Genomic DNA, 24,026 nt, shown 5'->3' with positions numbered 1-24,026 from the left:
GTATCTCATGCTCAATTAAAATTAGCTTTTGAAGAACTACATAGAGATGCAATTGAAGCTTTCAAACTTTTGGCCTCAAATAAGAAAATTTTTTCATATCTTGAATCAAAAGTTGAGAAGACCGAAAAGGACATGGAAGCTTTAAAACAGTCTATGCTAGATATTCAAAAGGAAAAAGTTGAGATAGATCCTACATCATGGTTTGGTTGTGAGACATGTCATATTTGGCAAAAAGAAGTAAGAGATCTGAAGGCCAAGTTAGTTAAGGCTCTACAACCAAAAGTGACTTTTGCGGTTGATCCAAATAAGTTCAAAAGATCGTATACTCCTTTATATAGTAAATACACTTTTGTACCAAAAGTATCAACTAGCAAAACAGCATATTCTCATCATATTACCTGTCATTATTGTTGCAAAAAGGGACATACCATTGAAAAATGCAAATTTAGGAGAATTTTAGTTCCTAAAGGAGTATTTCAATGGTTGCCTAAGTGCAACAAATTGTGTACTCACCATCCAGGACCCAATGAAGATTGGGGACCTTCCACTCTAAATTAATTTTGCAGGAAAAGTGTCTTGACATTGCCGAAAGGTTGTGGTTCCTTGATAGCGGATGTTCAAGACACATGACGGGAGACATATCACTCTTTGTTGAGTTCCACGCAAAGAAAAAGGGGTATGTCACCTATGGAGACAACAATCGGGGAGCTATACTTGGTAAAGGAAGTGTAGGTAACCCGTCTACCACAACTATAACTGATGTGTTACTAGTAGAAGGTCTTAAACAAAATCTCCTAAGTATTAGTCAATTGTGCGACAAAGACTTCAAAGTAACTTTTACAAATTCTGGCTGCACAATAGAACATATTAAGAAAAGAGATATCATGTTTAATGGCACATGAGTAAACCACATTTATATGCTAAAACTTGGACGAAGGCATATTTTTTTGGTTACTCTCAATCTAGTAAGGCATATAGGCATATAGGTTCTCTCAATTCAGTTACTACTTATTGTTGAAGAGTCAGTTCATGTGTCCTTTTGATAAATCTTATGCAAAATGTGTCGAGAAAGGTATATCTTTTGATAGTGCAGGCCCATCTATTGAAGACATTGTCAAAGATAAGGAAGACGAAAGTGAAAGTGTTGCAAAGGAAGATGCTAAGAAAGAGAAAGATGAGTCTCATGACAGTGTTGAAAAAGAAAGCATCTCAAACAATGAAGAACTTCCTAAGGCCAGGACAAATGTAAAAGATCATCCAATCGACAACATAATAGGGGACATCTCAAAGGGCGTGACAACACGCCTCAAGATAAGTAACTTTTGTTATCATTCTGCTTTTGTTTCACAAGTTGAACCGAAAAACGTGAAGGACGCATTACTTGATGAGCATTGGCTAATGGCCATGCAAGAAGAATTAAACCAATTTAAACGGAATGATGTTTGGGACTTTGTCTCTCATCCGGGAGATCATCAAGTAATAGGTACTAGATGGGTTTTTCGTTATCACTAGAAACAAAGCTAGATTAGTTGCTCAAGGTTACAATCAATAGGAAGTATGAAGGTAGTTCATCATCAAATCAAGCATCATTCCACATTGACTAGAGGAATATACTTCATTATACGAAATGATGACGAGATACCTACAATTGAGAAAGTGGTAACATGTTTGTTGTTCACTTCCAAAAATATCATTGATGCTATAATATGCTATCAATTAACATGTTTATAGTGACTTCTTATATGCTTCTCCACCTATCTCATTTACATGTATATGTTGTTCATCATTACTCATAACATATCATGTTTGGACATAAAAATAGTAGAATAAGCATACATCTAACATGTTTGGGCAAACGTTAGCGAGTATTGCATTAGTTCATTTCATTGCATTGCATCTCATTTCTGTCATGTTATTATGTCTTTTATTACTTGAACTTAAGCTTGGTTTGTACCTTTAAATATGTTTGGATATTATGCTCTATTTCTTTACTATTGTGTTATGTAAGACATTGTTTTGTTTAGATTATTTTGTTATTCTCTTCTACTATTCTCCTGGTTTCTTTCTTTTTGATGTTGACAAAGGGGGAGATGAGTTGAGAGTACGGGGGAGCTTAGTACGGGGGAGCTTACGCATACAAGACCGGGGGAGCTTTCGTCATTTAATCAAATGTTTGCCATCATCAAAAAGGGGGAGTTTGTAAGAACAAGCATACACTCACAAATGAGTTTTTGATTCATGGCAAACATCACAAGCAACCAAATACAAAAGCATAAATGAATGACTCAAGACAATGGAAGATTATGAAGCTCAAATCACTCAGAAAATGGTATTGCATCTGTTAGGTCGACCAAGCAAAGCCCTAGGTCGACTCAAAACTAGAGCAAACTCAGCAAAACTGACAAGGTCACTGTTAGGTCGACCTACCCACACTCCTAGGTCGACCTAAACTGAAGGGATTTACAGATGTCACTGTTAGGTCGACCTACCCACACTCCTAGGTCGACCTAAACTGAAGAAAAGTCACAAAAATGCATTTCAACTAACTTTAGGTCGTCCTAAACCTTCAACAGGTCGACCTAACTGGAAACAACTGCATTTAGGTCGACCTAAACCTTCAACAGGTCAACCTAACTGACTTTAGGTCGACCTAAACCTTCAGCAGGTCAACCTAACAGATTTTAGGCCAACCTAACAGGTCAACCTAACTGGGACAATTTCAACTCTGCTTCTGTTAGGTCGACCTAAGCACTAAAGTAGGTCAACCTATTTGCTGAAAACTTCCCAAATTATGTGTTTTCTCTGCTCCAACATACCAGCAACTATATATATCATTCCATGTTAATTATTCAACGTAACATCAACGACTGAAAGATACACAAACGCTTCTCATCTTCGTTCTTCATCATCTCCAACACAATTACACATAATCATTCTTGCGTTGCGGGTTAGTGATGAGTTCGATAACGTCCATGGAACGGAATTGAAGATTCCTAGTGGGTGAAGGTTTGTGGGGTTTGTTGGTGAATAAAATCTGCGGGTTTTGTCCTCCACGACGGGTGGTTCTTGGGGGTTTTTATCAAGAGGCGTTCATTGAGGATTCGGCTGAGTGTAACGATTGAGGAACGGGGAGTTCAAGGAATCAAGACATTGCAGAAGGGAATCAAAGTGAAGCTCTTGGATAACCTTGATCTTGCTCAAGATTAAGGGGGAAGAAGATTCAAAGGATCGACATAATTGGTTTATCGTTTATCGCTTTGTTATCTTCTTTGTATATACTACTTTCAACATTAATGAAAGATTACCCAATTTCAATTTGGAATTGGGGGCAGACGTAGTCGTAGCGAGGACGATCGACGAACTGCCTAAACAAATATCGTGTTCTTGTCGCTTTTACCTTTTCATTTACATTCTGTTCATATTTGGTTATAATAGCAAATTGATCAACGATTCGAGTGTTAAGATTGTGAATTAAGTTCGTTCATAAACATCACAATCCATCACACATTGAATTACCTTCAATTTGATCATTATCACCAAGTGTTTGTATATTTGTTTCTATCACTCTTACTGCATTGCAAACATTGTCCATCATACAAAAAGTTAATCTGATTTTCATAAGAGAAACGTCTTGATTCTGCAACATATACTCTTATCATTTACTTCAAGTCTTTGACTGGTTCTTTTAAACACATATATAATCGTTTCGATAGTGGTTCGGAATAGACGCGAGTCGATTCAGAATTACTTCCGCTGAAAAGTCGTTTAACTCCGTAAAACTGTGAACGATCTATTCACCCCCCCCTCTAGATCCTAAGGCCAGCGTCTAACAAGTGGTATCAGAGCTCTGGTTTATTCCGTGCTACGTGAAACACTTATTGGAAAGATGGCTTCCGGACCTAAAGGGGCTCACAATAGAGCTCCAGTTTTCAACGGTGAAAACTATGGCTATTGGAAGGATTGTATGTGTGTCCACATCAATGCAATTGATAGGAACATCTGGACAGCTATTGTCAATGGTCCCTTTCAGATCACCATGACAAATGCAGCTGGTGCAGTTGTTCCAAAACCAGAAAATACTTGGGATGCTGAAGATGAAAAGAGATATGCATACGATTGGAAAGCGAGAAACATTCTAATCTCAGCTCTAGGAGTTGATGAATACTATCGCGTTTCCCATTGTAGATCCGCTAAAGCTATGTGGGACACATTGCAAGTTGCCCACGAGGGAACGGATGATGTCAAACTAGCTAGAATCAATACGCTAACTCAAGAATTCGAACTCTTCCACATGGAAGATGGTGAATCCATCAAAAACATGCAGAAGAGATTCGTTCACTTGAAAAATCGTTTAAATTCTCTTGATAGACCTGTTTCCAATGCAGTTGCTACTAACAAAATCTTAAGATGTTTGAACAGGGAATGGCAACCCAAGGTTACAGCAATAAAGGAAGCAAATGATCTAAACACCTTAGACATCACCACTCTCTTTGGTAAACTAGAAGAACATGAACAACATCTTAAATGCCTTGACATGCATGAGAAAAGGGCAAAGAAAGAGAAGAACATGGAGAAAGAGGTAGAGAAGAAGTCAATAGCTCTAAAAGCTTCAAGCTCCAAGACCTCAAGACAAGAGCTAGAGGATAGTGATACAAGTGATGATGAAGACTCCGATGATGAGGAAATGAGACTGTTTGTGCGAAGATACAACAAGTACATAAAGAAAAATAGAGCAAAACACTCCGGCAAAAGCTTGATTAATCATAAGAAGCAATTCGACAAGTTCAAACAAGACGATGATAATAAAAGAAAATCTAAAGGTCCTTGTTTCAATTGCGGCAAAGATGGTCATTATAAACCGGATTGTCCATATCTCAATAAAGAGAAAGACAAGAATCAAAGCAAAAGTCACAACAAGTCTAGAAGAGCTTATATAGCATGGGAAAGTGATTCCTCAAGTGAAAACTCATCAAGCGATGAAGAAGAATCAGCAAACTTATGTCTTACGGCTCATCAACACAAGAAAAAGAAACGTGTAAGTCATCTTAAACCTGAACTTGTAGATAAGGTATCTCATGCTCAATTAAAATTAGCTTTTGAAGAACTACATAGAGATGCAATTGAAGCTTTCAAACTTTTGGCCTCAAATAAGAAAATTTTTTCATATCTTGAATCAAAAGTTGAGAAGACCGAAAAGGACATGGAAGCTTTAAAACAGTCTATGCTAGATATTCAAAAGGAAAAAGTTGAGATAGATCCTACATCATGGTTTGGTTGTGAGACATGTCATATTTGGCAAAAAGAAGTAAGAGATCTGAAGGCCAAGTTAGTTAAGGCTCTACAACCAAAAGTGACTTTTGCGGTTGATCCAAATAAGTTCAAAAGATCGTATACTCCTTTATATAGTAAATACACTTTTGTACCAAAAGTATCAACTAGCAAAACAGCATATTCTCATCATATTACCTGTCATTATTGTTGCAAAAAGGGACATACCATTGAAAAATGCAAATTTAGGAGAATTTTAGTTCCTAAAGGAGTATTTCAATGGTTGCCTAAGTGCAACAAATTGTGTACTCACCATCCAGGACCCAATGAAGATTGGGGACCTTCCACTCTAAATTAATTTTGCAGGAAAAGTGTCTTGACATTGCCGAAAGGTTGTGGTTCCTTGATAGCGGATGTTCAAGACACATGACGGGAGACATATCACTCTTTGTTGAGTTCCACGCAAAGAAAAAGGGGTATGTCACCTATGGAGACAACAATCAGGGAGCTATACTTGGTAAAGGAAGTGTAGGTTACCCGTCTACCACAACTATAACTGATGTGTTACTAGTAGAAGGTCTTAAACAAAATCTCCTAAGTATTAGTCAATTGTGCGACAAAGACTTCAAAGTAACTTTTACAAATTCTGGCTGCATAATAGAACATATTAAGAAAAGAGATATCATGTTTAATGGCACATGAGTAAACCACATTTATATGCTAAAACTTGGACGAAGGCATATTTTTTTGGTTACTCTCAATCTAGTAAGGCATATAGGCATATAGGTTCTCTCAATTCAGTTACTACTTATTGTTGAAGAGTCAGTTCATGTGTCCTTTTGATAAATCTTATGCAAAATGTGTCGAGAAAGGTATATCTTTTGATAGTGCAGGCCCATCTATTGAAGACATTGTCAAAGATAAGGAAGACGAAAGTGAAAGTGTTGCAAAGGAAGATGCTAAGAAAGAGAAAGATGAGTCTCATGACAGTGTTGAAAAAGAAAGCATCTCAAACAATGAAGAACTTCCTAAGGCCAGGACAAATGTAAAAGATCATCCAATCGACAACATAATAGGGGACATCTCAAAGGGCGTGACAACACGCCTCAAGATAAGTAACTTTTGTTATCATTCTGCTTTTGTTTCACAAGTTGAACCGAAAAACGTGAAGGACGCATTACTTGATGAGCATTGGCTAATGGCCATGCAAGAAGAATTAAACCAATTTAAACGGAATGATGTTTGGGACTTTGTCTCTCATCCGGGAGATCATCAAGTAATAGGTACTAGATGGGTTTTTCGTTATCACTAGAAACAAAGCTAGATTAGTTGCTCAAGGTTACAATCAATAGGAAGTATGAAGGTAGTTCATCATCAAATCAAGCATCATTCCACATTGACTAGAGGAATATACTTCATTATACGAAATGATGACGAGATACCTACAATTGAGAAAGTGGTAACATGTTTGTTGTTCACTTCCAAAAATATCATTGATGCTATAATATGCTATCAATTAACATGTTTATAGTGACTTCTTATATGCTTCTCCACCTATCTCATTTACATGTATATGTTGTTCATCATTACTCATAACATATCATGTTTGGACATAAAAATAGTAGAATAAGCATACATCTAACATGTTTGGGCAAACGTTAGCGAGTATTGCATTAGTTCATTTCATTGCATTGCATCTCATTTCTGTCATGTTATTATGTCTTTTATTACTTGAACTTAAGCTTGGTTTGTACCTTTAAATATGTTTGGATATTATGCTCTATTTCTTTACTATTGTGTTATGTAAGACATTGTTTTGTTTAGATTATTTTGTTATTCTCTTCTACTATTCTCCTGGTTTCTTTCTTTTTGATGTTGACAAAGGGGGAGATGAGTTGAGAGTACGGGGGAGCTTAGTACGGGGGAGCTTACGCATACAAGACCGGGGGAGCTTTCGTCATTTAATCAAATGTTTGCCATCATCAAAAAGGGGGAGTTTGTAAGAACAAGCATACACTCACAAATGAGTTTTTGATTCATGGCAAACAACACAAGCAACCAAATACAAAAGCATAAATGAATGACTCAAGACAATGGAAGATTATGAAGCTCAAATCACTCAGAAAATGGTATTGCATCTGTTAGGTCGACCAAGCAAAGCCCTAGGTCGACTCAAAACTAGAGCAAACTCAGCAAAACTGACAAGGTCACTGTTAGGTCGACCTACCCACACTCCTAGGTCGACCTAAACTGAAGGGATTTACAGATGTCACTGTTAGGTCGACCTACCCACACTCCTAGGTCGACCTAAACTGAAGAAAAGTCACAAAAATGCATTTCAACTGACTTTAGGTCGTCCTAAACCTTCAACAGGTCGACCTAACTGGAAACAACTGCATTTAGGTCGACCTAAACCTTCAACAGGTCAACCTAACTGACTTTAGGTCGACCTAAACCTTCAGCAGGTCAACCTAACAGATTTTAGGCCAACCTAACAGGTCAACCTAACTAGGACAATTTCAACTCTGCTTCTGTTAGGTCGACCTAAGCACTAAAGTAGGTCAACCTATTTGCTGAAAACTTCCCAAATTATGTGTTTTCTCTGCTCCAACATACCAGCAACTATATATATCATTCCATGTTAATTATTCAACGTAACATCAACGACTGAAAGATACACAAACGCTTCTCATCTTCGTTCTTCATCATCTCCAACACAATTACACATAATCATTCTTGCGTTGCGGGTTAGTGATGAGTTCGATAACGTCCATGGAACGGAATTGAAGATTCCTAGTGGGTGAAGGTTTGTGGGGTTTGTTGGTGAATAAAATCTGCGGGTTTTGTCCTCCACGACGGGTGGTTCTTGGGGGTTTTTATCAAGAGGCGTTCATTGAGGATTCGGCTGAGTGTAACGATTGAGGAACGGGGAGTTCAAGGAATCAAGACACTGCAGAAGGGAATCAAAGTGAAGCTCTTGGATAACCTTGATCTTGCTCAAGATTAAGGGGGAAGAAGATTCAAAGGATCGACATAATTGGTTTATCGTTTATCGCTTTGTTATCTTCTTTGTATATACTACTTTCAACATTAATGAAAGATTACCCAATTTCAATTTGGAATTGGGGGCAGACGTAGTCGTAGCGAGGACGATCGACGAACTGCCTAAACAAATATCGTGTTCTTGTCGCTTTTACCTTTTCATTTACATTCTTTTCATATTTGGTTATAATAGCAAATTGATCAACGATTCGAGTGTTAAGATTGTGAATTAAGTTCGTTCATAAACATCACAATCCATCACACATTGAATTACCTTCAATTTGATCATTATCACCAAGTGTTTGTATATTTGTTTCTATCACTCTTACTGCATTGCAAACATTGTCCATCATACAAAAAGTTAATCTGATTTTCATAAGAGAAACGTCTTGATTCTGCAACATATACTCTTATCATTTACTTCAAGTCTTTGACTGGTTCTTTTAAACACATATATAATCGTTTCGATAGTGGTTCGGAATAGACGCGAGTCGATTCAGAATTACTTCCGCTGAAAAGTCGTTTAACTCCGTAAAACTGTGAACGATCTATTCACCCCCCCTCTAGATCCTAAGGCCAGCGTCTAACAAGTGGTATCAGAGCTCTGGTTTATTCCGTGCTACGTGAAACACTTATTGGAAAGATGGCTTCCGGACCTAAAGGGGCTCACAATAGAGCTCCAGTTTTCAACGGTGAAAACTATGGCTATTGGAAGGATTGTATGTGTGTCCACATCAATGCAATTGATAGGAACATCTGGACAGCTATTGTCAATGGTCCCTTTCAGATCACCATGACAAATGCAGCTGGTGCAGTTGTTCCAAAACCAGAAAATACTTGGGATGCTGAAGATGAAAAGAGATATGCATACGATTGGAAAGCGAGAAACATTCTAATCTCAGCTCTAGGAGTTGATGAATACTATCGCGTTTCCCATTGTAGATCCGCTAAAGCTATGTGGGACACATTGCAAGTTGCCCACGAGGGAACGGATGATGTCAAACTAGCTAGAATCAATACGCTAACTCAAGAATTCGAACTCTTCCACATGGAAGATGGTGAATCCATCAAAAACATGCAGAAGAGATTCGTTCACTTGAAAAATCGTTTAAATTCTCTTGATTGACCTGTTTCCAATGCAGTTGCTACTAACAAAATCTTAAGATGTTTGAACAGGGAATGGCAACCCAAGGTTACAGCAATAAAGGAAGCAAATGATCTAAACACCTTAGACATCACCACTCTCTTTGGTAAACTAGAAGAACATGAACAACATCTTAAATGCCTTGACATGCATGAGAAAAGGGCAAAGAAAGAGAAGAACATGGAGAAAGAGGTAGAGAAGAAGTCAATAGCTCTAAAAGCTTCAAGCTCCAAGACCTCAAGACAAGAGCTAGAGGATAGTGATACAAGTGATGATGAAGACTCCGATGATGAGGAAATGAGACTGTTTGTGCGAAGATACAACAAGTACATAAAGAAAAATAGAGCAAAACACTCCGGCAAAAGCTTGATTAATCATAAGAAGCAATTCGACAAGTTCAAACAAGACGATGATAATAAAAGAAAATCTAAAGGTCCTTGTTTCAATTGCGGCAAAGATGGTCATTATAAACCGGATTGTCCATATCTCAATAAAGAGAAAGACAAGAATCAAAGCAAAAGTCACAACAAGTCTAGAAGAGCTTATATAGCATGGGAAAGTGATTCCTCAAGTGAAAACTCATCAAGCGATGAAGAAGAATCAGCAAACTTATGTCTTACGGCTCATCAACACAAGAAAAAGAAACGTGTAAGTCATCTTAAACCTGAACTTGTAGATAAGGTATCTCATGCTCAATTAAAATTAGCTTTTGAAGAACTACATAGAGATGCAATTGAAGCTTTCAAACTTTTGGCCTCAAATAAGAAAATTTTTTCATATCTTGAATCAAAAGTTGAGAAGACCGAAAAGGACATGGAAGCTTTAAAACAGTCTATGCTAGATATTCAAAAGGAAAAAGTTGAGATAGATCCTACATCATGGTTTGGTTGTGAGACATGTCATATTTGGCAAAAAGAAGTAAGAGATCTGAAGGCCAAGTTAGATAAGGCTCTACAACCAAAAGTGACTTTTGCGGTTGATCCAAATAAGTTCAAAAGATCGTATACTCCTTTATATAGTAAATACACTTTTGTACCAAAAGTATCAACTAGCAAAACAGCATATTCTCATCATATTACCTGTCATTATTGTTGCAAAAAGGGACATACCATTGAAAAATGCAAATTTAGGAGAATTTTAGTTCCTAAAGGAGTATTTCAATGGTTGCCTAAGTGCAACAAATTGTGTACTCACCATCCAGGACCCAATGAAGATTGGGGACCTTCCACTCTAAATTAATTTTGCAGGAAAAGTGTCTTGACATTGCCGAAAGGTTGTGGTTCCTTGATAGCGGATGTTCAAGACACATGACGGGAGACATATCACTCTTTGTTGAGTTCCACGCAAAGAAAAAGGGGTATGTCACCTATGGAGACAACAATCGGGGAGCTATACTTGGTAAAGGAAGTGTAGGTAACCCGTCTACCACAACTATAACTGATGTGTTACTAGTAGAAGGTCTTAAACAAAATCTCCTAAGTATTAGTCAATTGTGCGACAAAGACTTCAAAGTAACTTTTACAAATTCTGGCTGCACAATAGAACATATTAAGAAAAGAGATATCATGTTTAATGGCACATGAGTAAACCACATTTATATGCTAAAACTTGGACGAAGGCATATTTTTTTGGTTACTCTCAATCTAGTAAGGCATATAGGCATATAGGTTCTCTCAATTCAGTTACTACTTATTGTTGAAGAGTCAGTTCATGTGTCCTTTTGATAAATCTTATGCAAAATGTGTCGAGAAAGGTATATCTTTTGATAGTGCAGGCCCATCTATTGAAGACATTGTCAAAGATAAGGAAGACGAAAGTGAAAGTGTTGCAAAGGAAGATGCTAAGAAAGAGAAAGATGAGTCTCGTGACAGTGTTGAAAAAGAAAGCATCTCAAACAATGAAGAACTTCCTAAGGCCAGGACAAATGTAAAAGATCATCCAATCGACAACATAATAGGGGACATCTCAAAGGGCGTGACAACACGCCTCAAGATAAGTAACTTTTGTTATCATTCTGCTTTTGTTTCACAAGTTGAACCGAAAAACGTGAAGGACGCATTACTTGATGAGCATTGGCTAATGGCCATGCAAGAAGAATTAAACCAATTTAAACGGAATGATGTTTGGGACTTTGTCTCTCATCCGGGAGATCATCAAGTAATAGGTACTAGATGGGTTTTTCGTTATCACTAGAAACAAAGCTAGATTAGTTGCTCAAGGTTACAATCAATAGGAAGTATGAAGGTAGTTCATCATCAAATCAAGCATCATTCCACATTGACTAGAGGAATATACTTCATTATACGAAATGATGACGAGATACCTACAATTGAGAAAGTGGTAACATGTTTGTTGTTCACTTCCAAAAATATCATTGATGCTATAATATGCTATCAATTAACATGTTTATAGTGACTTCTTATATGCTTCTCCACCTATCTCATTTACATGTATATGTTGTTCATCATTACTCATAACATATCATGTTTGGACATAAAAATAGTAGAATAAGCATACATCTAACATGTTTGGGCAAACGTTAGCGAGTATTGCATTAGTTCATTTCATTGCATTGCATCTCATTTCTGTCATGTTATTATGTCTTTTATTACTTGAACTTAAGCTTGGTTTGTACCTTTAAATATGTTTGGATATTATGCTCTATTTCTTTACTATTGTGTTATGTAAGACATTGTTTTGTTTAGATTATTTTGTTATTCTCTTCTACTATTCTCCTGGTTTCTTTCTTTTTGATGTTGACAAAGGGGGAGATGAGTTGAGAGTACGGGGGAGCTTAGTACGGGGGAGCTTACGCATACAAGACCGGGGGAGCTTTCGTCATTTAATCAAATGTTTGCCATCATCAAAAAGGGGGAGTTTGTAAGAACAAGCATACACTCACAAATGAGTTTTTGATTCATGGCAAACATCACAAGCAACCAAATACAAAAGCATAAATGAATGACTCAAGACAATGGAAGATTATGAAGCTCAAATCACTCAGAAAATGGTATTGCATCTGTTAGGTCGACCAAGCAAAGCCCTAGGTCGACTCAAAACTAGAGCAAACTCAGCAAAACTGACAAGGTCACTGTTAGGTCGACCTACCCACACTCCTAGGTCGACCTAAACTGAAGGGATTTACAGATGTCACTGTTAGGTCGACCTACCCACACTCCTAGGTCGACCTAAACTGAAGAAAAGTCACAAAAATGCATTTCAACTGACTTTAGGTCGACCTAAACCTTCAACAGGTCGACCTAACTGGAAACAACTGCATTTAGGTCGACCTAAACCTTCAACAGGTCAACCTAACTGACTTTAGGTCGACCTAAACCTTCAGCAGGTCAACCTAACAGATTTTAGGCCAACCTAACACGTCAACCTAACTGGGACAATTTCAACTCTGCTTCTGTTAGGTCGACCTAAGCACTAAAGTAGGTCAACCTATTTGCTGAAAACTTCCCAAATTATGTGTTTTCTCTGCTCCAACATACCAGCAACTATATATATCATTCCATGTTAATTATTCAATGTAACATCAACGACTGAAAGATACACAAACGCTTCTCATCTTCGTTCTTCATCATCTCCAACACAATTACACATAATCATTCTTGCGTTGCGGGTTAGTGATGAGTTCGATAACGTCCATGGAACGGAATTGAAGATTCCTAGTGGGTGAAGGTTTGTGGGGTTTGTTGGTGAATAAAATCTGCGGGTTTTGTCCTCCACGACGGGTGGTTCTTGGGGGTTTTTATCAAGAGGCGTTCATTGAGGATTCGGCTGAGTGTAACGATTGAGGAACGGGGAGTTCAAGGAATCAAGACACTGCAGAAGGGAATCAAAGTGAAGCTCTTGGATAACCTTGATCTTGCTCAAGATTAAGGGGGAAGAAGATTCAAAGGATCGACATAATTGGTTTATCGTTTATCGCTTTGTTATCTTCTTTGTATATACTACTTTCAACATTAATGAAAGATTACCCAATTTCAATTTGGAATTGGGGGCAGACGTAGTCGTAGCGAGGACGATCGACGAACTGCCTAAAAAAATATCGTGTTCTTGTCGCTTTTACCTTTTCATTTACATTCTGTTCATATTTGGTTATAATAGCAAATTGATCAACGATTCGAGTGTTAAGATTGTGAATTAAGTTCGTTCATAAACATCACAATCCATCACACATTGAATTACCTTCAATTTGATCATTATCACCAAGTGTTTGTATATTTGTTTCTATCACTCTTACTGCATTGCAAACATTGTCCATCATACAAAAAGTTAATCTGATTTTCATAAGAGAAACGTCTTGATTCTGCAACATATACTCTTATCATTTACTTCAAGTCTTTGACTGGTTCTTTTAAACACATATATAATCGTTTCGATAGTGGTTCGGAATAGACGCGAGTCGATTCAGAATTACTTCCGCTGAAAAGTCGTTTAACTCCGTAAAACTGTGAACGATCTATTCACCCCCCTCTAGATCCTAAGGCCAGCGTCTAACAGTACGGTCTTAAACAAGCTCCAAGAGCTTGGTACGAGCGGCTTAGTAATTTTTTATCAATCAAGGTTTATCAAGAGGGAAGGTAGATACCACTATATTCATTAAGAGACATGAAAAGCATTCTATATTGGTTCAAGTGTACGTTGATGATATTATTTTTGGGTCTACTAACATGACTTTTGTCAAGGAGTTTTCTAAGCTTATGCAGGGAGAATTTGAGATGAGCATGATGGGTGAACTAAACTACTTTCTTGGACTCCAAATAAAGCAACTAAAGGAAGGCACATTTGTGAGTCAAACTAAGTATTGTCAAGAGCTTATCAAACGCTTTGACATGGCAAATTCAAAGGCCATTGAGACCCCAATGCCTACCGCGGTCAATCTTGATCGGGATGAACATGGTAAGCCGGTTGATGTAAAAAGGTATGGAGGTATGATCGGTTCCCTACTTTACCTTACCGCTTCTCATCCCAATATTATGTTTAGTGTTTGCATGTGTGCAAGATACCAATCATGTCTTAAAGAGTCTCACTTAAAGGTCGTCAAGCGCATACTTAGGTATCTTGTTGGTACAACTGAGTATGGCTTATGGTTCTCCAAAGGTAGTGATTGTTCTTTGGTTGGGTACTCCGATTCCGACTTTTCCGGTTGCAAATTGGATAGTAAAAGCACTAGTGGTACATGTCATTTCTTCTCAAACTCCTTAGTGAGTTGGCATAGCAAGAAACAGGTTTCCGTTGCTTTGTCAACCGCCGAGGCGGAATATGTGGCAGCCGGTAATTGTTGTGCTCAAATCTTATGGCTTAAGCAACAATTACTTGACTTTAATGTCAAGCTTGATCATATTCCCATCTTTTGTGATAACACAAGTGCTATAAATTTAACCAAAAATCCGGTCTTGCACTCTCGCACTAAACACAGAGAAATTCGACAGCATTTTCTTAGAGACCATGTGGAGAAAGGTGATGTAGTGTTTGACCATGTTGATAGCAAAAATCAACTTGCCGATATCTTTACAAAACCATTAGCTACTGAGCCTTTCTTTCACATTCGTAGGGAACTTGGTGTCCTTGATATATCGGATAGGTTGCAACTATGAGTAGTTGCATGTGCTCTATTTATTATTATTATTACTATCTATGCTCTCATAAATGTGTTGAAGTGTGTATTCAAGTTATGTGAGGGCATATTTCTCTATCTCTCATGTGTAAAGGTAATATCGTTTCAACCTTAGACTCTTCTCATGATAATGCATCAATATGGTAAACTTGCTACTTTTTCATAGTTGTGTATGTTTTATGCATATTTTGGTAGTCTCATGCATACATATATTGAATTTAACCAATTTTGGAAAAATGCCAAAAATAGGTCGACCTACTCTTTCTATGAGTCGACCTATTACAAGAAATTTTTTAAAAATTTGAAGCTAATGCGTCGATGCATGACCTGCATAGGTCGACGCAACGGTCGCGGATTTTCCAAATTAGGTTAAATTAAAAGACTGAAGGGCAAAATCATTTCCTCCTCTTTCTCTCTGTGTCGTCGACCTCTCCTCTGTAAACCCTAATTCCCCAACTCCAATTTCTCTCAAAATCCTCTCAATCCTTCATCAATGGCTTCACACAAGTCCTCAAGAAAGAGAGCTTACAAGGAAGACTCCTCCTCTCAACAACAACCTGAACCGGTAACTGCTCTCTCTCTCATACCTGATGAACTAGTTGAATCCTACTCTTCTAAGTTTAGCAAGAGGAAGATTATTAAGCAATTCATGTTGTTTAGTGGAACCCTACATAGACTACATCTGGAACAGATTATTGATTTGCTTATTGTTCAAAAATTGGGTACTTTTCTGGAATCAAGTCATGACTATAATGAAGATTTGGTTCTGATTTTCTATAATGGAATGGAAGGAACTTTCCATGGTAGTTCGTTCAATTTTCAAATCGGAACTACTACATATGCTATTACTGACAATACCTAGAAGCATGCTGGTCTCTTTCCGCTAAGTGATGATGCGGTAACTATGACTGATACAAATGTGATGGCTCAATTTGACTACAATGTTGCCTTGAACAATATCTTGAGGCGCCCCCATGCTGATCATGTCGTTCGGAGCAATTTGTTTCCAAGAACTGCCAATATTGGATTGCTGAATATAGTTGATAGAATTTTGCAGTGGATTGTGGCACGAATTATTCGACCTAAGCAAGGTGGATACTCTTGTGTTGATCAAAAAGAGGTATATCTGGTTTGGCTGATCAAGAGAAGAATTCAAGTGAATTGGCCACATATCTTTGCAAAAAGGATGTTTGAGTTGAAAGAATCCGGTAGAGGCACCACACTTTTCTATGCCTCCTTCATTCAATTGGTATTGAACAAGGCAAACATTGGGATTAATTATCTGCCCATGGTAACCATTCCAATTGACCAGGAGTTTACAAAGAAAACTCTGAACATGATGGGATTTTTTTACAATCATAACTCAGGATCCTACAGAGTGGTGTTAAGGGGAAACAATGCGGACCTAAATAGAGGAAACAGTGATGATGAAGATGATATGGATGTTGAATAAGGCGAAGAGAATGAAGGTGAAGATGAAGATGTGGGTGCTGAAAATAGAAGCTCCAATGTTGCAAATTTTCATGATGTCAAAACATTGTGAACTTGACACAATTAATCTGGAAACAAAGGAATCAAGTGGATGCATTAAGGAAAGGCATTTTTGGCGAAATTTAGTCAACAGGTCGACGCACTAATGCTATAGGTCGACCTATTTGGTGGACTTAAGGAAAATTCTATGTTGGAGCAGAATGCGTCCACGCATTGCTAACTCAGGTCGACGCATGGAACTTTGAGGAAACCTCGGGTATGCGCACGCCGACCCTACAGGTCGACGCATGTGTCATGTTTGCTTCAAAAACAAGTGCAGGATTGCAATAGGTCGACCTACACAGATGGACAGGTCGACCTATCGCTAAAATAACTGGTTTTTCTGTTGAGTTTAAGTGGCTAATGCAAATGTGTGGTATATATTGTCTTTGATCATTCTCAAGCAAATCAACAAGAAACGTGAAAGATATACTCAAGCTTCTTCTCATCTTCAACCTTTCGCTTATTGATCAAAAATCACACATAATAATCTTTTTCGATCGGAGTAAGGAATGTGCGTTGATAAGGTTCGACGATAGACTATTGTCTTGTTCGAGTGAAGATTGTTGAGGGTGTTTCTTGTATAAAACCTTAGGGTTTTTCCTTCTATATCAAGGGTTTGATTTGAAGGTTTTTGATGATCGCTTCGCTTTGGGTTCAATTCAACCGAGCATAAGGAATTGAGGGATTGTAGATTCGCTCATCAAATTTGCTACAACCGGAGGATTGAAAAGGAAGGATCGGGGTCTTGATCGGTGAAGATCATTTACATTGACTTGGTTCTACTTGAATCAAGGGGAAGAAATAATTGTATTCAATTTTACTGCATGTGTGTAGTTGGTGATTGTTAAACTCTTTCCTTGTTAAACATTTTGCAATCAAATAAAACTTTCCTAATTTCATTTGAAATTAGGGGCAGACGTACTCTTGCGAGGACGATAGAGGAACTGCCTTAACAAATCTTGTGTTCTTTATCGTCTTTAGTTTTATCTTTTTAATATTCGTTTTCGGTAAAAATTCATAGTTGAGCATAAATTGAAGCTTGGTGAAAAACGCTCACCAAGTGTTTGATAAAATTACACATTTAGTTTTTGGTCAATTTGAGTTAAACAGTTCATTGCGAGTAAGACTCTTTTAAGTGTGTATGCTAGCCAATTAATAATTTCGTTAAAGCGAGTAATTAAAATACACTGTTTTCATCTGTTTCGGTTATTGCACATATCTGATCCCCGATAACTTGATCGTTCAAGACGATAAGTTTGATTTCGGGGAATCACGTTTCAAAAGCTAAATTTTTCTTAAGTCGAAAAAAGGTGGTCTATTCACCCCCCTCTAGACCATCCCTATCGTCTAACAAAGACTGACTCCATCCAACTGCTATGTGATACTAATAGACAGTGTGTTTTGTTTGAAGTGTTGTAATCTGTAACCTATTTGTCTTAGCCAAATATTTTCCAAAGGGAGAGATTGTTAGTTTTAAATTGTTACAGTTGGCTTAATTTTTTGTAAAACAAATAATAGTGTTCAATACATTAAAATATAAAAGAATGGGTACATCAAGAGTCCCACTGGAATGTCAAGAACATGTTATGTTGAAGTAATTCAACATCTGGAATAACATGTCACATGAAGAAAGGAATAACATGTCACATGCGACGAGGTCGACCAAAAGGATGGACAACCGACTTTATCCTCCACGCAAGCCTCTCGTCGACTCGATAACCAGCATGAAGAAAACTACGACCACGTTGAAGGATCGAAAAACACAATAAGGGGGGGTCGGATTGGGTTTTTAATAAAATAAAAACATAATGACACGTTTGGTTATCCTGGTTCGTTTGAACTCAAACTACTCCAGTCCACCTTGTTAAGGTGATTTTGCCTCTCTCTTACAAGGTCTTAATCCACTAATCAAACTCGATTACAAACTTTCACGATGACAACCGTCAAAGTCTTCCCAAGATTCAAACCACAGCCCGGTTTGCTCAAGGTACAACAATAACAATCAAAACTTAATCTTATGTGTTTACAAAATTTCTTCTAATAAGTTGTATCACTACCGTGATGTATACACTAGTATTCCAATTACACAAGCAGTAAGAGAATTATGAATATCGTTTTTAGCCTTTTGCTTTCAGCGTGCGTGAGAGTTGTTCAGATTCTTCAACAAATACTTGTTTATAAAGGAGAACATTTTGATCCGTTGGAAGACACGCTTTCTTGATCTGGAAACTTGATGAATTGCAAAACTAATTTTGTTTCCATAAGAGAAGATTTTGTCTCTTGAATATAATTTACAGCCATTTAAGAAAAGATCTTACATTTAATTCTTGTAACAGAACTGTTCATCAGAGTATTGTTCAACGTTGGTGCATGAAGCACTTATGAATCAGTGTTATTCAAAACCTGGAAATTATCTAGTGTGTCTTTAGAACTTCTTATTCTTGTAGACTTCTTTCAGAATCTTCGGAACTTCTTGTTCTTATAAACTTCCTTCAAGGTTTAGATCTCCTTATTCTTGTAAACCTCTCTTAATGTAACCTTCTGCTTCTGAGAGATCATAGTTCAGAGCATCTTCTTCTTATAAGCTTCTCTCAATGCAGTCTTCTACTTCTGAGAAATCACTGTTACCCGCTTCAGAACTTCTGTAAAGTAAACATAGGATTAGAGTACATATTTGTTCTTATTTAAATTGATGTGTTTGTTATCATCAAAACTCTTTCGAAGATGTAGAACCAAACTATGTTCTAACAATCTCTCCCTTTTTGATGATGACAAAAACTCATCTATTTTGAAACTAAAATTAAGAAAAATATAGGAAAACCCCCCCTGAGTAAGATACTCACATATTTTAAATTACTTCCTTATTAGGATTCTTTATGAGGAAGTTCGGATATGTTGATTTCGCTTTTACCGATTTCTTCAGAATTTCTGCTGTCATTAAATATTCCTGTTCTTAATAAACAATTGAAGACATTTTATTAAATTAGAATGTTTGAGGCTTAGTCTTGGTGAACTGTTATGATTTCAAAATATTTTACGTTTCTCTCCCTTTTTGTCATTAACCCAAAAGAACATAAAATAAAGACAGGCAGACAAAAAAACTTAGTAACAAAAGAGGTCATTCATTCATAGGATAAAGTAGTTAAAAAAACAAACGACAAACAAACAAAATAAAACAACACAAAGTAAAAAATAAACTAAGATGAAGGACCAGGTGGAAGTCTTGTGAACTAGGCAGTCAGAAGATTTTTAATCTCTTTGCTTGATTCTTCATACTTGCTCAACAGGCCTTTGATCTCCTTATTTGTGTCATCCTGCTTGTCTAGCCTTTCCCTGACAGCTTCATTCTCTTTCTTCAACTCATCCAGAGTTTTAAGAACCAAGGAGGATGTAGCAATGTCATAAGATGAAGTGTGTAACACCCTTCTAAACCCCGCAGAAAATATAACATAAATCAGAGTAAGATATCATGCATATAAATTCAAGGGTGTCACACATAATTCAAAAACCATAAACACCCGTCATGCTCAATAACACTTTAAATATAACTCATGTTTCCATTAATCCAACACATGCGCTTTCGCAGCGGATTCATATTCGATCAAACAAAACACATTATTGTCTCATAATAATTTCACTTTATTAAAAACTTAGGCATAATGGCCAAACATCACATAATTTTATTAAAATAACACATTTGAAAGGAATACAATGTATCCTTCAAAAACATGAATCAACAATGATCCCTAGTGTTACATAATCATAGCACGACTCAAAATCCAAAAATACTCAATGAATAAATAAAGGAATAGCTCTCCTACTAATCCTTACAAGCAAGCACTGTTATCTTGAGTACTTGAGCAATGACGTACAAAACATCATTCCAACAGATGGGTGAGAATTCACATCATTGTAGAAATATATAATGATAAGTAATGTATAACAATATACAATAAAAGAATTCATCACATTTCCAACATACATGTATTCAACACTTTTTAAATGCATTTCACATGTTTACATATACCACATAGCTCAATTGATTCCAGATACCAAGTAATCAAATCACAAATATCAACAAAGTACCAATTCACACAATTAGCACATAAAACACAACAATGCAATTCACATCAACACATGTGACTCAATGCAAATGCATGTGGTACCAATCATGAACATCAGTTCATCTCACTCCAAATTTGAGCCACCAACAGGAGTATAAGCTCCCATTGGAAGAATAAGCTTCCCATGAACATATAGTTTCGTTCTAGATCCCCATTAGGGCTAGAACCACCAATTGCGGTATAAGCTCCACATGAATGCATGTACAAAACAACCAATATATGCAATTAAGATCATCTCTCAATCTTAATTATACAAGCATATATCTCACCAATTCATCACATATAAATTTACCACAGTTTGCACAAATATACACAACTTCATGTTAACAATCACACATTGAAAACATCTTCACAATACATCATCAAAATCAACACACTATCAATAACAAGTAGAAAACAAAGCTCAACCATGTTATTTTCAAGTAATCTCAATTCATAACACACATACATGAAAATTTTCAAGAATTATGTTCATACACAGAATTTCCTCAAAAGTCATTCAAACATCAGTTCTCTATATATATATATATATATATATATATATATATATATATATATATATATATATATATATATATATATATATATATATATATATATATATATATATATATATATATATATATATATATATATATATATATACACAACCACACAATGATTAAATCACATGCTTCCAACGAAACTATTTTTATTTAAAATAATGTCGTGCTAGCTTTCTAACGCTCCGAACGGTACTCAAACGGATTTACAGTTTGAAAGTTATGAATTTATAAAGTTTCAATGAGAATGTAAACACCAACATCATAAACTGACAACTCTAAACATATAAGAATAACTCTTATGAATTTAATTGGCTAACGGTCTGACTCAAGTAATAATAAAACAACTCTAAAGAGTCAAATACCTTTAATATTAATTTCATAACTCATCGGTTTAACTCTAAACAACTCGAAAACAACTCTGACAACTCTATTGACAACTTTAACAAAATTGAGAATAACTTAAATTAGCAAAATAATCTAAATATTCATCTCTAACTCAAAAAACCTAAAAATATTTTATCAAAGAAATAATATATTTTAGTAAACCTGAAACATGATTTTTTTTCCAATTAACTCATAGTGCTGCTACAATGTATATATACATATATATAAAATAGAGTGACTCGCTACAGTATACACCATATTTTATAGTATTTAGAAAACTACAATATTGAAACTAGTAACACTGCCGATCAAACATATATAAATGGCTCACTAAGTTCATAAGGTTACATCCTAGAAATAGTATGCTTGAACAAGGTTCTTATGACACTCACAAGCTTAGGCTATATCCTAATACAACTAAAACTTAAAAGTAAGATATTGATATATCTCCAGGTTCACGTGAATCAAATGAAAAACCAAACCATTGATTTAATAAATTAAAAAATATTCATTTATTTATTATCACAATAATCTTTAAATGATAAAAGTAAATTCTTATCAAGAATGATTTATGAACCACTATGCACATCGATTTTCACTAGTAACAGTAACTAGTATGAACTTCAAGTATTTCATCTAAAAGACAGAAGCTAAAAAACCATTTGGTCCATGTTAAAACAATTCTAAAGGAATCGATTATCTATCTACCATAATCAATCATCACATACCAAGGATTATCACAAAATTTAACAATCACAAAGCATGAAAATTTAGGGATTTTACCCTAAACATTTCAAAACCTAGAAATTGAAGAACAAAATTCTTAAATCATATAACTACCCATTACATAAATCATTATACAAACCCATAATAATGGAGAAATCTCACCCTTACCTTAAGATTTGAGTTTCTAGGGTTGTCTCCTCTTTTCTCTTTCTCTTCTCTTTTCCTCTTCTCTGCTCTCTCTTCTCTTCTCCTCTATTCTTACTATCTTTCTCTTTTCCTCTCTTATATTGTGAAAATCTAACTATTTCATTATTCCTCTAATGGGCTTAACAAATAAACCTCCCTATTTCTCATACTAACTCAACATAGGCCCAATTAGCTTTTTTCTCATTTTCACACTTATTAACCCAAAACACATATATCACAAATTAATTAAAATAATTCATATATTCATAAAATCAAACAATTTAATTAATTATTATATCATATAATAATTAAATAAATAAATAACTAAGAAAATATTTAATAACTTAAAATCGGGGAGTTACAAAGTGGGAGGCTTAGAAACAACAATATCTGCCTTTTTCTCAGAAGAAGTCTCAATAGACTTGTTGTTGTCTTCAAACACCACTATAGGTTGAGGTTCAGGAGATTTTTATTTGTCTATTGTTTCTTGTGGCTCCATCCAGGGTTGGTTATCCAGATGAAGAGTCGGTTTCCTTTCCAGAGACTCAGAACTTGATCCTTGAATGCCTTCAGATGATCACAAAAGTTGTGTTGGGCAATGTTATAACTCAGTTCCTTCATCTTTAGTTATTCGGTGTTGAACCACTTTCTGAATTGGGTCCAGAGGAAATCGGAAGCAGTTGGATTCAGATTATCCATGCAAGCTTGCTTGTTCCTTTTCTCGTTAACAATCTTGTCGTGAGCCTCACTATCTTCCTTATAAAATCAGCAACTATTCACAAAGTCTGGAAACTTACAAATCCGCTGATATCTGATTGCCTTCTTGATTTCTGAACGTAACCCTTTTTCAAACATGACGCACTTCAAAAATTCAGCAGTCGCCTCGCTGTAATGAGGATAGTAGTTCGCCAATTCCACGAACTTGGCAGCATACTCAATCACCGTCATTTCTCCCTGTTTCAGTTTCAGAAAATCAATCTCCTTCTTGCTGCAGACATATTCTGGGTAGTACTTCACTAGGAACTCCCAGCGAAACACAACCCAAGAAATAGCCTCACCTACGCCTTTTAGTCTCTGGCGAGTGGCAACCCACCAGTCATCAGTCTCTCCTACCAGCACTTTTTGTGCATCCGAACAGTCCATAACTCGAAAGATCCTCTCAATATCTTTGAGCCACTCCAGCGCTCCATCAGGGTCATGCTTTCCTCGGAACATAAGCGGATGATTCCTCGGGAAAGTTTCCAACACGCGAGATCCATCGGTCCCTCCAGAGTTAGGTTGTTACTACATAGCCTGAGCCATAGCTTCCAAAGCAGCAGCAATAGCAACATTATTTCTTCCAGCCATTTTCTGTTTCACCATAATATCCAACAACGATTAGAAAAGCTCAAAGACTGTACTCGATTGTCGCTACACTAAAGACTCGACGACTTGGCACTACTAAA

General features: G+C 36.4%; 1 protein-coding gene across 1 annotated transcript; it reads right to left on the bottom strand.

Annotated features, from left to right (window-relative positions):
* Positions 1-23,346: 23,346 nt before the first annotated feature.
* On the bottom strand, positions 23,347-23,796 carry LOC131639039 (uncharacterized). Its single transcript, XM_058909557.1, has one exon. It carries the CDS (start codon positions 23,794-23,796, stop codon positions 23,347-23,349), a length of 450 nt encoding a protein of 149 aa, XP_058765540.1.
* Between the last annotated feature and the right edge of the window lie 230 nt (positions 23,797-24,026).

This window comes from Vicia villosa, unplaced genomic scaffold, assembly GCF_029867415.1.
Source record: "Vicia villosa cultivar HV-30 ecotype Madison, WI unplaced genomic scaffold, Vvil1.0 ctg.002510F_1_1, whole genome shotgun sequence".
NCBI classification, from domain to species: Eukaryota; Viridiplantae; Streptophyta; class Magnoliopsida; order Fabales; family Fabaceae; genus Vicia; species Vicia villosa.
The sequence above is the reverse complement of the archived record's forward strand: the minus strand, read 5'-3'. Positions and strand labels throughout refer to the sequence as shown.

What these genes read in the sequence shown, in the direction of transcription:
- LOC131639039 (XM_058909557.1), bottom strand. Translation starts at nt 23,796, where the DNA reads ATGTTCCGAGGAAAGCATGACCCTGATGGAGCGCTGGAGTGGCTCAAA.